General features: G+C 61.6%; 1 protein-coding gene across 9 annotated transcripts in view; it reads left to right on the top strand.

Moving 5' to 3' along the window:
* NFATC1 (nuclear factor of activated T cells 1) overlaps positions 1-14,412 on the top strand; it is a 111,877-nt gene that overhangs the window by 19,802 nt on the left and 77,663 nt on the right. For all 9 annotated transcript variants that reach the window (XM_070049841.1, XM_070049835.1, XM_070049834.1 and 6 more), the window contains exon 3: positions 8,742-8,901. In XM_070049841.1, the coding sequence (XP_069905942.1) occupies positions 8,742-8,901 (160 nt within the window). The remainder of the gene's footprint in view (positions 1-8,741; positions 8,902-14,412) is intronic.

Genomic DNA, 14,412 nt, shown 5'->3' with positions numbered 1-14,412 from the left:
TGACTGTGGACACGGCTAGGAAGGTGCATGGGGCCTGGGCAGAGCCTCCCTGTGCAGTGACTTCCAGGACACGGAATGGCAGTCTTCCATGGGAAGTCCCCCCAGGAGACATTCCTGTCGCCCCACTGTCCGTCCATCCACCTCCATTCAGTTGGGCCTTCCTCTTTCTGTATCCCTCGCTATTCTGCAGTGGGAGAAAGTCCCCCTCTGCCCCCGCTTTCCTGTCACTGGGGTTGGGAGGCACAGGTGCCCCTGTCCTGTGGTCTCTGCTCAGGGGTGCAGCCCTGAAGGACCCCCCCCACCGCTCCCTACCGTGAGTTGTAGCATTCGGAGGCTGGTTCTGTCCTCCCCTGGGAGGCAGGAGACTGGGCTGACCTGAGTGGAGGAGACGCCCCAGGGAGCTGTCAGCTCTGGGCTGGGAGGAGGGGCAGATCTGCTGCAGCTCTGAGGCTCCCCTGGCCCAGGACCTGCAGCCGGAGAGGGAGGGCAGAGGTGGGTGGCAGGGCCCTGCTGCCCACAGCTTGTGGAGTTTCCTGGGGGTAGGGCTGGGGTGTGTAGAGCAGGAGTGACCGGGAGGAAGTCTGTGTCCTTGGAAGCTTTCCACAGAAAGTCCTGACTGCGCCACTTGGAGCAGACGCCCCCTGCAGGTGCCGCATGGCCTGTGTTACAGGGTTCAGATTTGCAGCTGGCTTTGAATTCCTGAGCCAGGTGCGCCTGACCTGCATAAAACTGCCCGCTGGGGCTGGGGACAGAGGCTGCCCGCCTGGGTCAGGTTTCCTGGCCGCTCTCCTGTGAAGGTCATCTGGGCTCTCCCCAGCACAGGGCACAGCATATGCTGGGGAGAGAGGCAGAGTTCCTGCTGGGGCCAGCTGTGCCGCCCAGGACTAGAGTCAGTGACAGCCGGGGTGGGGGCAGCTCCTCTGTCCTCAGTCCCTCCACAGACACCTGGTCTTCCACTGTCCAGCTCCTGGCTGGCTGGTGTCCCTGTGTGTCAGTCGCAGCACCCGTCCCCCCGTGGGTGGAGCGTCCTCCGCCCTGGTCTGCGGAGGACGAGGCTCAGCCTGGATGCTTCCAGGCTCTGAGAGTGGACTGTGGCAGGCAGGTGCCAGGCAGCTTCTCCCAGCGCAGGCGCAGAGGTCTGTAGGTTCCCAGGGCACCGAGACCTCTCCCCAACTTGGCACTACCCTGCTCGTGGTGGCAACGAGAGGCACACTTAAGGGTTTTGTGAACGGTCTGTTCTTGGGTCATGGATCACAGCTGGGCCATCTGTGAGTCTGCCTGGGGTCTCTGGAAGGTGAGAGGCAAGGCTTGGTGGGGTGAGGCACTGGGACCCTGCACAGTTGGGTGTCACGTCCCAGGCTGATCACAGAGATGGGCAGAGTGGGCAAGGCGTCGTCCACACCCTACACCCATCAGGCTCTGCCAGGAATGAGGCTTTGACCCAGTGCTGGGCCATCCCCAGGAAGGCCGACCTCTCTGGGTGGGAGGAGCTGACGGGGCCAGAGGCTGCCTGACTCCTTGGGCCTGTGTGGGACCTGCTGTGTGGTCCTGGGCTCAGCCTGGACTGGAGGCTGCCAGGGCTGACACCCCCTTCCCCACCCCCACTTCCTCCCTTCCCCCCTTTCTGCCTCACCCTCCTCCTCCTCCCTCATCCTTTTTTAAGTTGGGGGAGGGGCCCACAGACAACAGTTAGGATGCCTCTGGTGGCTGACCTTGAGAAAATGTGCCTTAGCTTGCTGAAGTGTGCTGTCACTGTCTCTCCTTCAGGCAGATGTCACTCCTGCGAGCTGACCTGTTTCTTCATCTGTCTCAGAGTCAGAGATCATACATAGACTTCATACCTTTCTTTCAAGGGGCAGGCACACAAAGTTTAACTCCCGGGAAGTTCAGCGTGGAAGGGCTTGCGTGTCTGCCAGGAGCACCGGTGCTGAGCATGGCCCGAGACTTGCCACCAGCCGCTCAGAGGTGCTCCTGGTGGGCAGAAGCCCCAGGGTGGGGGGAGGTGCTACACCCCCCACAGGGAAATGGCAGAGGTTAAACTTGAAACTTAAAAGGAAGTTTGGTGGATTTTTTTGGTTATAAAAATAGTATCTTTACTGTGGAATTTTTAAAAAGATTCTATGTACTCACCTAAAAGGCAGAGTGCGGAGTGACAGAGGGAGAGATGAGGAGAGGGATAGAGAGAGAAAGAGAAAGAAGGAGACAGCCTTCCATCATCTGGTTCTCCCCCAAATGCCCACCGTAGTCAGGGCTGAGCCAGGCTGAGGCCAGGACCCCGGAGCTCCATCCGGTCTCCCACGTGGGTGCAGGGACCCATGCACTTGGATCATCTTCCGCTGCTTTCCCAGGCACATTAGCAGGAAGCTGGATGGGAAGCAGAGCAGCTGGGACTCAGACTGGCATTCGCATATGGGATACTGCTGTTGTAAACTTGGCTTACCCTGCCGTGCACAACATCTGTACCTGCTGTGCCGTGTTTTTAAAGGGGGAGTGAATCCTTGATACTCCTGACTTGGAATATCACAGTGATGGTTTCAGTACTTTGTAAAATTGATCAGGAAAATGTTTGGTCTTTTACTTTTACTGCACAAGTTTTTTTTTTTTTTTTTTTAAGATGTATTTATTTATCTGAAAGGCAGAGTTACAGAAAGAGGGCGAGCTTCCATCAGCTGGTTCACACCTCAAACGGCCACAACAGTCATAGCTGGGCTGGTGTGGAGCCAGGAGCTTCCTCTGGGTCTCCCACGTGGGTGCAGGGCCCAAGCACTTGGGCCATTTTCCACTGCTCTCCCAGGCACATTAGCAGGAAGCTGGATCGGAAGTAGAGCAGCCAAGAGTCAAGCCTGCGCCCATATGGGTGCCGGCGCTGCAGGTGGTAGCTCTGTCACAGCACCGTCCTCCTCTGCAGACAGTTTTAAGCCCGCAGACTGAGAGAGGTGCGTGCCTGAGTCCTGTGCAGCCCTCGTCCAGGGACTGCAGCCCGTGGGTCCCCGCCTGTCCACTGGGTAACCCCGTCACTCTGCCCAATCCCTGGCTTCAGATAATTTTCTCTAAATGCTTCCATGTGCTTTTTGCAAAGGTAGGAGCTCGTTTTCAGAAGTCAGTTATGATACGGTTAACTCATCAAATAAATAATTTAAAGTAATCCCTTAATATCATGTGGGCAGTGTTCGGAGCTCCCCGACCCATCATTTCCCTAGACTGTGCCGACGGTCACGGCCGGCTCTCCGCTGTGCCTCCCTCTTCCTCCCGTGTGGCCTTGGTGTGGGAACGCCCCTTCCTCGCGGTGTCATTTGCCGCCTTTCTCTCCAGCAGCCCTTGCTTCTTCCTTGCATTGGCACGGCCCCTGGGGCCTCACGGGGACACTGGCTCCCATGGGCCCGTGGGCAGCGGATGTCAGTGTCCCTCTCGGCACGGGTGGTCACTGACAAAGCAGGCCTGTAATGAGCTCGGGTTCCACCGAGCTGTCTCTGCAATGAGTGCCGGGGGTTTCATGGGGTCCTCAAGGTGCCGTGACGGCTCCGTCCCTCCTCGGAGCCTCGCTAAGGCACCGGCCACACCTCTTTAAGGCTGGCTCTCATCTGGATGGCGCGGGTGTGTCCTGGGCCTCCTGGAGCAGAGCTCAGGGAGCAGGCTGAAGGCCACATGTCCTCTCCCACCGCACTGTCGGGCGTCTGTGTGGGACCCAGATGGGCGCTGCTCCTGGCGGGGGAGGCTTTGGCCCTGCGGGTACCTGGGTGGAGGCTGGGCTGTCACTCCAGCCCTCGCCGCTCCGGCTTCTCCATGGCTTGTGCAGTGCGCCTCTGTGAGGTGCGTGCTGCCGGTCGGCAGGGTCTCCTGTGCTCACCCACGCAGCAGCTGCGCCCGCACGTGGGTGGACAGAAGGGCAGTGCAGCTGCAGTCCCCTGGCTTTGGATCCAGTGTGTGGGTGGTCTCCCCGCAGGGAGCAACACTCTGAAAACCCCTCACACCCTCCGTGTGAGGGGACACAGGTTTGACAGGGAGTGGGGTTTTTCTCACGGGAAACAGCCGGTGGTGGCTGAGAACATGGTGATTCAAACAGGGAGGCCTCTTCCTGCACAGTGCCCACGCACCGCCCTCTCGCAGGACGCGGTGCCCCTCCCCCACCCCATGGGGAGGACGGCGTTGGCCACGCGCTGCAGGTGTGCTCAGGTTCCTGAAGCCCCCTGCTCTGTGACCTGTATCCCATCATGGTCCCAGTAGGCACCCAGGTGCCCCCCTGAGCCACCTCCCCGAGAGTTCACCCCGATGAAGCCGCCAGCAGGCGCCGGGGCTGTGCTGGTCACAGGATTTGGCGTCTGTGTTCCAGCACCGGAACGGGCATCTCAGAAGGTTTATTGTTTATTTTGTGATAGTGACAGTCACAGAAGGCCTCCAAGAGCTCCATGTCCCACTGCGGTTCACTACAGCCAGACGTGGACTGCGGGCGTCCTGCAGAGACAAGACTCCTCCCTGCTCGCGCCCGCTTCCCCTGCCTCTGTGATCCCAGGCAGCTCCGCACTGGGCAGGCCCCGCTGCACGGGAATTTTGAAGCCACCCAAGCTCAGGGGGCAGCCCGGGCCGAGCTCAGCACAGAGGCTGCCTGGGAGGAAAGGTGTCCCCCTTCTCCGTCTGGAGTGTCTAGCTGCCGTGTGCCCCACACTGGGACGGGAATGGGGCCGTGCTTGGCCCGAGGCCTGTGCAGTCTCTAGATTGTGCTCTGTGAGTGACCGTCCCGGGCAGATGCCTCCCGTGCCGCACGGTGTTACGGAGTGGGCAGCACGGGGTGGCCTCTCCCGGAGGTGGCCGGCTCCCAGGGTATGCTCAGCGAGACAGCAAAGGACAGAGTTCGGGCAGAGGCCGAGGTGCCGCAGTGGCTCCGGTGACGCTGTGAGCTGTTTGTTCTTCACGCAGCGTGTGGTTTCCAGCCTCACTGTTCCAGTGCCGTGTGAAGAAGCAGGCAGCACAGGAAACGCGCGGGGGCGTGGTGCCGGCAGACGCTAGCAGCACACCAGGGCTCACGACGGCCCGTGTGAGGAGCGGCCAGTCTCAGCTCGGCACTCAGCCCTGTGCTCGTCCCAGCACGGGGCTGGGACCCGCTCCTCCGCCCACAGCAGAGGGCGGGAGAGGCAGTGCCTGAGCCACTTGTCAGCCAGGCGCTGAGACGCACGCAGCATGACCTTTCCCTTGAGGCGAGGAGGGGCAGCAGGTCCCGTCTGGCGTCTCGATAGGTGCAGCCTCTGCCAGACCCCGGGTGTTGAGGCCCTGTCTCTGGATGCTTCCGTGTGTCCGACTTCCTGGGTCTCTTTGCACTTGTTTTTAGGTAGGAAGAAGCTGGAGGTGAGTTTGAGCAGTACAGCTGTGCCAGCTCTGAGCGCAGGATTTCAGCAGGTAGATCGGGCTTCCCAGAGGAGTCGGCCAGGGAGGGCTGTGGGCACAGGGCAGTGCTGCGCCGTCCCACGTCCTCCGGCTGAGCTGCTTGCGGCGCTGCCACGTTCCCACTGAAAACTTGCAGCCCGGACGTCCTCCCAGGTCTGTGTGACCGCGTCCACTGCGTGACTGTTCTCCCTGTGCGTTGTCTGAGCGGCTGCGGAGCGCGGGAAAGGCCTCGCCGGGGGGGCGCCTCTGCCTTGGGAGGCGTGTGTGCCTTTGTCGCACGGGCGGCCTTGCGCTCTCCATCCGTCTGCCTCGCTCAGGTCGCTTTCTCTTTCTCTCTCTCTCTCAGTGTTCCAGGAGGTGGATGAGCCCACCTTTCGTTTCGTACTTGGTGTTTATCTGGTGGTCTTCCTCCTGGCTCAGCCCTGTGTGAGATCACAGGGCAGAGGGGGGCCGAGCCTGCTTGGGGCTGGGCGTGGGGCCGTGGGTGCCTCCGCGGACTTCGCCAGCTCGTCCCAGACCCACCGTCTGCGCTGAGCCCCGCACGGGCCCCTCCCGGCACTCTTGCGGCCTGGCCCCTGCACAGTTGTTTTCTGTGCCCGGCAGTGCTGCCGGAAGCCGGCCAGCGGTGCTGATAACCTCACATAGGAAGCAGCTCTGGAACTGCTAGCCACATGGCGCGCTTCCTCTCAGGAAAACTGTCACCTGATTGCTATTTCATGTGGCCCCAAAGCCGCGGGGGCTCCCCCACCCTGCTGACCTCTGCGGGCTATGGGGCGTCCGCATGGCTCTTTGTTCTGGGCAGGCAGGTTCACAGAGATGCGGGCTTCCAAGGCCAACAGGGCGGGGGCTTGGGAGCAGTGCCCGGCGCTCCCCTACCTGCTGGAGAAATCCGCTCCGTGTGGCGAGCCTCAGGAACCCCCACCCCAGGGCTAGCATGAGGGGCACTCAGGGAGCTGTGTCCCAAGGCTGTGGCCATGCAAACAGGGCCTTGCCCCTGGCCCCTCCCTGGCAGGTGTCTCATTGGACGTCCTAGGTGCGACCTTCATACACCATGGCCCCGGAGCCGGGAGGTGCTCTGACCTGAGCCAGGGGCCACACGGCCATCCAGTGGACAGTTGCTCCCACCCCCTCAGCCCCTGCCTGCCCATCTTGGGTCCCCTGCCACAGGCCAGAGCCCCTGGCCCCTCTTGAAGGGTCCGTATACACAGGCAGCCTTTGCATCCATGTGTGTGAGGGTCGTGAAGTAGGTTGTCCTTTCAAAGGGCATCTCAGATATTGTGCATTGTTAGAAATCACATTTGATTCCAATTCAGATTGATCCATGGGCTGATTTCTGCTTTTTTTTCCTTAAGATTGATTTATTTGAAAGGCAGGGCCACACAGAGAGAAACAAAGAGACTCTTCCATCTGCTGGTTCACTCCCCAAAAGGCTGCAACAGCCAGGGCTGGGCCAGGCCAAAGCCAGGAGCAGGAACTTCATCTGCGTCTTCCACAGGGGTCGCAGGGGTCAAACGCTTGGAATCTCATCGCTGCCTTCCCAGGCACACAGCAGGAAAATGGATGGGGAGCAGAGTAGCCGAGACTCACGCGGCTGCTCTGATGTGGGTGCTGGTGCCACGGCGCTGGCCCCGGGCTGGGTCTTTTTAAACAAACCTTTATTCTCACCCATCTTGGTTTTCAAATTGCCTTGGGGCTAAGGCAGGTCTGGAGAAGCAGGGATGGGATCCCTCGGCGTTGGCGATGCCATGAGCCTGTGGATCCCTGGTGCCCCCACAAAAGGTCACCGCCCCACTCTCCACCCCCAGCTGCTGCTGAGTGGACCTGAGACTGAACCTGGAGTGGGAGTGGGTGGGAAGCTGCCAGGTGCCGGACGGCAGGGCCTCCATGGGGCAGTGCCGAGTGCAAATGGAGAGGTGCACAGGGCCACAAGGAAGGAGAGACGCTGGCCCTCGTGGCTGTCTTGAGCTTGGGTACCTGCTAATATGTCCTTGGCAGCTGCTGTGCGCCGCGCGTGTCGGTGGGCCTGGGGGTCCACAGGCTCTGCACGCCTGGGGCCGTTAGCTGCATCTGACCGGCAGGGCCCAGCGGAGCCCCGCACATTGTCCACTGCCTGCCGAGTTGCTGTGCGGAGCTGTGGGGCGCAGACTGAAGGGACGTCCACAGGCTCTGCACACCTGGGGCCGTTAGCTGCATCTGACCAGCAGGACCCAGCGGAGCCCCGCACATTGTCTACTGCCTGCCAAGTTGCTGTGCGGAGCTGTGGGGCGCAGACTGAAGGGACCTCTGGCCGCAGAGATGTGGGCCTGCTGGCAGGAAGGCTGGTGCTGTGTGCCCTGGTCACTGCACAGCAGGTGGCCGGGACTTCCAGGCTGCAGGGACCAGCGCCCCCCACTGAGCACAGCCATCTCCCCAGGCCAGAGGAGCCACAGAGAGCTCAGGGTGCCTGAAATGCTGCAGAGAGCCAGGCCCGGCCCTCCACGGAGGGAGCCCGGGCTGCGCAGGGTCTCACGGCCGCTTTTCCCCGGAGGCTGTGCTGGTGTAAAGGACAGAGCCCTGGCGTCTGGGAGCCTTGGCTGCCAGGAGCTGGTCATGCAGCCCCTTAGTGTCCAGGGACAAGCCAGGGTCAGCGTGGTGTTCCCGTTTCTTCTCCGCCCTTGGGTGTGTGCTGCGGGAGTCATGCACTCTAGGATGGGGAGGGGCCGAGAACTGGGCTCCCAGCACTTCACCCAGGACCGTGGCTGTTTGATGGGCAAGAGCTTGCCAGTGAGTCCTGGGGCCTCTCTGGGGAGAGCGCGTGGCTTACAGCAGTCCATCTGCCAGTGACGGTGGCATGGGACCACACTGGAGAGGGCCTCCACGCCACTCCAGAAGTACCGGCAGGCCCATGACCACACAGCGACAAGACAGCCATTGGCTGTGCCCAGACCTTTTTTTTTTTTTTTTTTTTTTTAAAGGATTTACTTATTTGTTTGACAGAGAGAGATCTTCCATCCACTGGTTCACTCCCCAAATGCTACAATGGCTGGAGCGGTGCCGATCCGAAGCCAGGAGCTTCTTCCTGGTCTCCCATGCGGGTGCAGGGGCCCAAGCACCTGGGCCATTTTCCACTGCTTTCCCAGGACATGGCAGAGAGCTGGATCAGAAGAGGAGCATCTGGGTTGTGAACTGGCGCCCATATGGGATGCCGGTGCTGCAGGTGGAGGCTTAGCCCACCTCACCACAGCACCGGCCCCACGTGCTGAGATTTTTTTAAGCCACTTCAGTAAGGACATTATCTAAGATGGTGAGGGCCAGCGAGAGGACCAGGGCTGTGCTGTGCTGGGGTCCTCATGCGTCTCTAATGCCCGTCTGTTCCATTCCAGCCCGTCTCTGCCAGCCCTCGACTGGCAGCTGCCGTCCCACTCGGGCCCGTATGAGCTTCGCATCGAGGTACAGCCCAAGTCCCACCACAGAGCTCACTACGAGACGGAGGGCAGCCGGGGGGCCGTGAAGGCGTCGGCCGGAGGACACCCCATCGTGCAGGTATCGCACTGCCACCACTTGCTGCCTCCAGCAGGAGCTGGTGCTCTCAGTCCTTGGGCGGCCTGGGGGCTCGTCTTCTGCCTCCCATGCCGCCTCCCCCAGCCGGTTTAGCTAGACGGGTCCTGGTTCTGTGCTCGATTGAGCAGGCGAGGAGAGGGCGCGTATGGTGTCTGTCATAGAGGCCATGTGCAGGGGTGACTGGGGTGCTGTGAGCGCTTCCTGTTAGATTACATTCTTCACTCACGGCCTTGCACGTTTGTGGCGCTGCTTCCCACGTGTGGTCCCTCACCACCCCCTCCGAGGTCATCAGAAAGGCAGATCTCCAGGCCCATTCCAGGCCTGCTCAGTCTGCATCTCTGGGAGGTGAGCGGGCCATGCCATCAGGGTGTGGGGGCGGGCCCCTGCCGGGAGGGGAGACAGACTCTCCTCCGTGTACCCCCAGTGTGGCGACCCGGGCCCACAGCCCTGTTGTTTAGATAATGGTGCCAGCTGGAAGGGGCACGCAGCAGGGGCCTGGACTTGTGTTTGACTGTTTGGGGACATGAAGGGCTGTGTGGGCAGGGCCTGGACGCAGATGGCAAGCAGCCGGCGGCACACTTCAGCAGCACTTGTGGGAATGTTAAGGTGGTGCTTGTGGCCCTGTGTTTGATGCTAATTATGACCTGGGTCGAGAGCCCTGCCAGGTGGGAGGGCAGTTGGCCATTTCAAGTCTCTGCCTGCCCAGGTGGAAAAGGTCAGGCCGAGCCCGCGTTCCGTGGCCCTCGGTAACCACAGTCATTACCTGCCCTTCTTGCTGGGGTTCTGAGAGTGGAAGTGCATTATTGCGATGAGGAGGCAGGCCAGCGCAGAGCAGCCAGAGGGGAGCAGCGGGCAGTGAGGGCTGCAGCCCCTCCCCACGTCCATAACAGCCGGGGCGGGGCCGCAGGCTGGGCTGGGTCTGAATCTTCCTGGTGCTGATGGGGGGGGGGGTGGTGAGAATTACAGCAGAGAGTGTGTCACAGCCACGGCCACGCAGCAGCTGCTCGAGGCTGCCGCAGCTCCTCTGGTCGTCTCTGTCTGTGTCTGCACGTGTGGGCACAGCAGTGCTGTCTGTCTACACTGAGTGTCCTGACACTGTGGGCACAGCAGTGCTGTCTGTCTACACTGAGTGTCCTGACACTGTGGGCACAGCAGTGCTGTCTGTCTACACTGAGAGTCCTGACACCATGGGCACAGCAGTGCTGTCTGTCTACACTGAGAGTCCTGACACCGTGGGCACAGTAGTGCTGTCTGTCTACACTGAGAGTCCTGACACTGTGGGCACAGCAGTGCTGTCTGTCTACACTGAGAGTCCTGACACCATGGGCACAGCAATGCTGGTCTGTCTACACTGAGAGTCCTGACACTGTGGGCACAGCAGTGCTGTCTGTCTACACTGAGAGTCCTGACACCATGGGCACAGCAATGCTGGTCTGTCTACACTGAGTGTCCTGACACTGTGGGCACAGCAGTGCTGGTCTGTCTACACTGAGAGTCCTCACACTGTGGGCACAGCAGTGCTGTCTGTTTACACTGAGAGTCCTGACACTGTGGGCACAGCAGTGCTGTCTGTCTACACTGAGAGTCCTGACACTGTGGGCACAGCAGTGCTGTCTGTCTACACTGAGAGTCCTGACACCATGGGCACAGCAATGCTGGTCTGTCTACACTGAGAGTCCTGACACTGTGGGCACAGCAGTGCTGGTCTGTCTACACTGAGAGTCCTCACACTGTGGGCACAGCAGTGCTGTCTGTTTACACTGAGAGTCCTGACACTGTGGGCACAGCAGTGCTGTCTGTCCACACAGAGAGAGCAGAGGCTTCGGGAGGAATTTTACAACTCAGACATCTGTAGGATGCCGAGGAGAACTGTACTAACTGGTGGGTGCTGGGGGGGGGGGGGCTTGGTCCCTACGGAACCCGTAGCATTCTCGTGTGGGGGAATTAACCGTTTGCACGGTCTTTTGCTGATCTGCTGGGATGCGTGGCGGTGCAGGTATGACGTGAGCAGTTGCAGGAGGGGTGTGGGAGTCCATCTGGCTGTCGGCTGATGGAGGGCAGACTGAGCACACGTCGGTACGCTCGCTCTTGCAGAACGAAGGGAAACAGGAGGATCCCACAGCCACCGTCAGCGCAGTGCCACCACTCCCACGTCTGTGCTGGCCGTGGCTGCCGCAGCCCCGGCACCTGAGCCTGGGCTCCCTTCTATGGCGCCTGGGGGGTATGAGGCAGGCCACAGAGTCTACCTGTGCGGGAGCCGTCTCGCGGTGGACCTGCCGCTGGGCCTTGGCTTCAAAGCCCCGTCTGTAGGCGCGTGGTTTCTCCTGTGTGCAGACTGTGCTGCTCTGCAGCTGGGCCCACTTTCCTCCACATTCCCACAAGTCTCCATGAGACCAGAGCCAGGACCTTGCGCAGGGTGGCAAAGCCACAGCAGTGCCCCAGAGGGAAGGCGGCGGGAGGAGGGCCGGGCTCTGCCGCGGGCGGCCTGCAGTGCAACGCAGCCTGGGCCCCGAGACCCCAGAACCAGAGCCGCCACCCTCTCTCCAGTACACACAGTTTTATTTCTTTAAAGATTTATTATTATTTTATTTGGAAGGTAGAGTGACAGAGAGGGGCAGGCAGATATAGTCCATTCACTGGTTCACTCCCCAAATAGCCTCAATAGCCAGGCTGGACCAGACTGGAGCCAGGAGCCTGGAACTCCAACATGGGTGCAGGCCCAGAAGCACTTGGGCCATTCTCCGCTGCCTTCCCAGACACAGGAACGGGGAGCTGGATGGGAAGTGGAGCAGTGGGACTCGAACTCGGGACAGTACTTGAGCCTCACCCTGGCCCAGCCTCATGGGGGTAAAGACTCTTGGGGGCTGGCTGAGCGTCACTCACCTGCCGTGGTGGGTGCAGGCCTGGGGTCCCTCCCTCCCTCCAGGACCTGACCCTTCTCACACGCCTGCTCGTCCCGAGGCCGTGTCCTCCCACGCGTGGAGACTGGTGCCTCCTGCTCTGCCACAGTTCTGCAGATGCGAGCGTGCAGAGAATGAGCCAGTGTGGCACGGCCACGGGAGGTTCTCAGCTGTGAGATCTGGCAAGTGACCCCGCACAGGCCTGGCCACGCTCCAGGCGCATGTGGGCTATGCGGGCCCCAGCCCACCGAGGGGTGCCCCCCACAAGCACCCACTCCATGACTTAGTGAGAAACAGGGCTCTTGTGTCCGTCTCTAGGGTGGGGGGCTGGCCTCGCTTCCTTTATGTAGTTGAAGCAAAGACAAAGGATTGTGGGTCACCTGGACTTGACCTTCTCAGTGGCACGGATGCCCCCGAGTCCACTCAAGGGCAGAGCTTCTGCCTGGCCCAGCCAGGCCACAGCTCTGTGTGGGCCTGCAATTGGCAGAGGGGCCGAGGAGGTAGGAGACGCAGAGCCTGTTCTGGGTCTGGGCGTTGGCAGCAAGGACCCGGGGGGACAGCGTTGGTCCCTGTGCTCCCAGTCCACCCAGGTCTCTTCAGAAGGGACGTCCCTGGCAGGTGGCATGGCCACCCTCCCAGTTGTTCTCTGCCCCGGTGAGTCTGTGGATGGGTCCTGCTCCCGGCATGGGTCAGGACTGGGGGTTCCCAGGGTTCTTGGGTTCTGGGCACTGCTGCCTCCTTTCCCATCTCGCTCCCCACTCACTCACTGGTCTGCCCCTGTGCCCCACAGACCTCATCAGTGAGGCCACAGCCAGCTTTGGCCGGTTCCTACCAGAATGGTCTGGGGGAGAGGGGCAGCCCAGAGGCCTCAGCTGCAGGGTTGCCTTTTCTGGGTGCGGGAAGGCTTTCCCATCCTGGTGTCTTCTTGCGCCATCCGGGATGTTGTGCCTGGAGGAGAGCTGGAGCTCCAGCCCCACACGCCTGTGGGCGCCTGCGGCTCCCGGGGCCCAGGCCTTGCTCCAGTCGCAGCTGTCCCTGCCTGCTGTACAGCCCTGCGTCCCAGCGCCTGGTCCGCAGGGCCCGCAGGTGTGAGGTGCCCCTCAGGGCGTCGACAATTTCCCTGTGGCCTCTGGGACATCCAGGAGCACAGGAGCTCCTGAGGGTGTAGCCTGACCTCTGACCCAGGGGTCAGAGAATTCAGCTCCGTTTACTGAGTCACCAAAACAACGCGCCTGATAGCATCTGGCCCATCTCTCAGCCGGGTCCACGTGAATAATTAACGGCCACAGAAACGTGAGCCCAAGGAGCCCTGCCCAACCCCAGCAGCTTGGAGGTTTGTGGTGGCTCTGTGAGGCCGCCGCCTGGATCAGCAGGGAGCTGGGGCAGAGGCCGGGGCCCAGGGGAGGGTGTGAGGGGCCTCGAGGCCACTGCGGGGCGCTCCGTGGACGACCTGGCTTGTAGGTTGACCTTGCCCGCAGGCACCGCCAGCACCGTTTGCATCTCGTGAGCAGAGTGACCGCTGCGGACCAGGCTCCCTGAACGCCGTCCCGAGGGGCTGCAGCCCCTTTGCAGTCCAGGCTGGCAAGGGCAGGCTGCGTGTTCTTCCCAGGGCACTCCCTCTGCCGTGTGTGCCACGCCGTAGCAGGCCGGAGGTGCTCCTGGAATAAATTAGTGCTTGGGAGAAATGGCGTGGGCCCCATGAGAAGCCAGGAGCCCGTGCAGCGCCGGGAGATGGAACCGAAGCCGCACGAGGTGGGAACTAAAAGGCGGCCTGACCCCCAGCCGGATGCCCCGCGGCCCTGCCGCCAGGTGCTGGCTGCCCTGCACAAGCTGTAGGTTCGTTTTTTATGGCTCTGCCTCAGCGGCATGACAAGCGCCCTCTCCCCTTTCAGCGCCACGTCCAGGCAAATCGGCACGCTTTCCCCAGCTACAGGCACAGGTGCTGGGCCCTCTCCCCTCGGCACACACAAGCCAGGCCTGCCCGGACACACACGGACAGTCACAGAGTGACCAGCGGGTGGCCAGCAGGGGCCGGGTCCCTGGGATGCGTGTCAGGGTCAGGTTTCATGCAGACGCGGGTCTGCCGTGCACTGTCCTCCCTCAGGTGGTGCAGGGCGACGCACGGGCTGCAGGAAGGTGCGGGGGAACAGGTGCCCCAGGGTCGGTTTCCTGCCAGGGTTGGGGGCTGGCCACCAGGAGCTGCTCCCAGCTGGGGAAGCGGGGGAGTTTGGCTGAGGTCTGCCCCGTGCGGTGGACGCAGTACCCTGCGGCCGGCTCTCGCTGGTCTCAGCGCCATTCAGAGCTTTTTTCGTCAGCACAAGAGACGGAGGCCGCTTCCTCGTGGCTCATCTGTCCACCCAGAGCAGTCTGTGGGTGCCGGGCAGGGGACACCCTCTCAGCAGGAGCAGCCTGCGGTCAGGGTCACTCACGCCGCGTCTCCTCACTGCCTCAGGAGGCTCCCAGTGCCCCCAGAGGCCGAGCAGGCCCCGGGCCTCTGTGCACGCAGGAACACCTGCTGTGGCTCCCTCACCCTCAAAACCCGGTGATGCAGGAAGGGCATGGGCACGGTTTACCTGTCAGCTGAGACAGGCGC

The sequence above is a fragment of the Oryctolagus cuniculus genome, chromosome 10, assembly GCF_964237555.1.
Source record: "Oryctolagus cuniculus chromosome 10, mOryCun1.1, whole genome shotgun sequence".
NCBI lineage: Eukaryota > Metazoa > Chordata > Mammalia > Lagomorpha > Leporidae > Oryctolagus > Oryctolagus cuniculus.
Note: the sequence above shows the minus strand (reverse complement) of the source record. Positions and strands in the feature narration are given on the sequence as shown.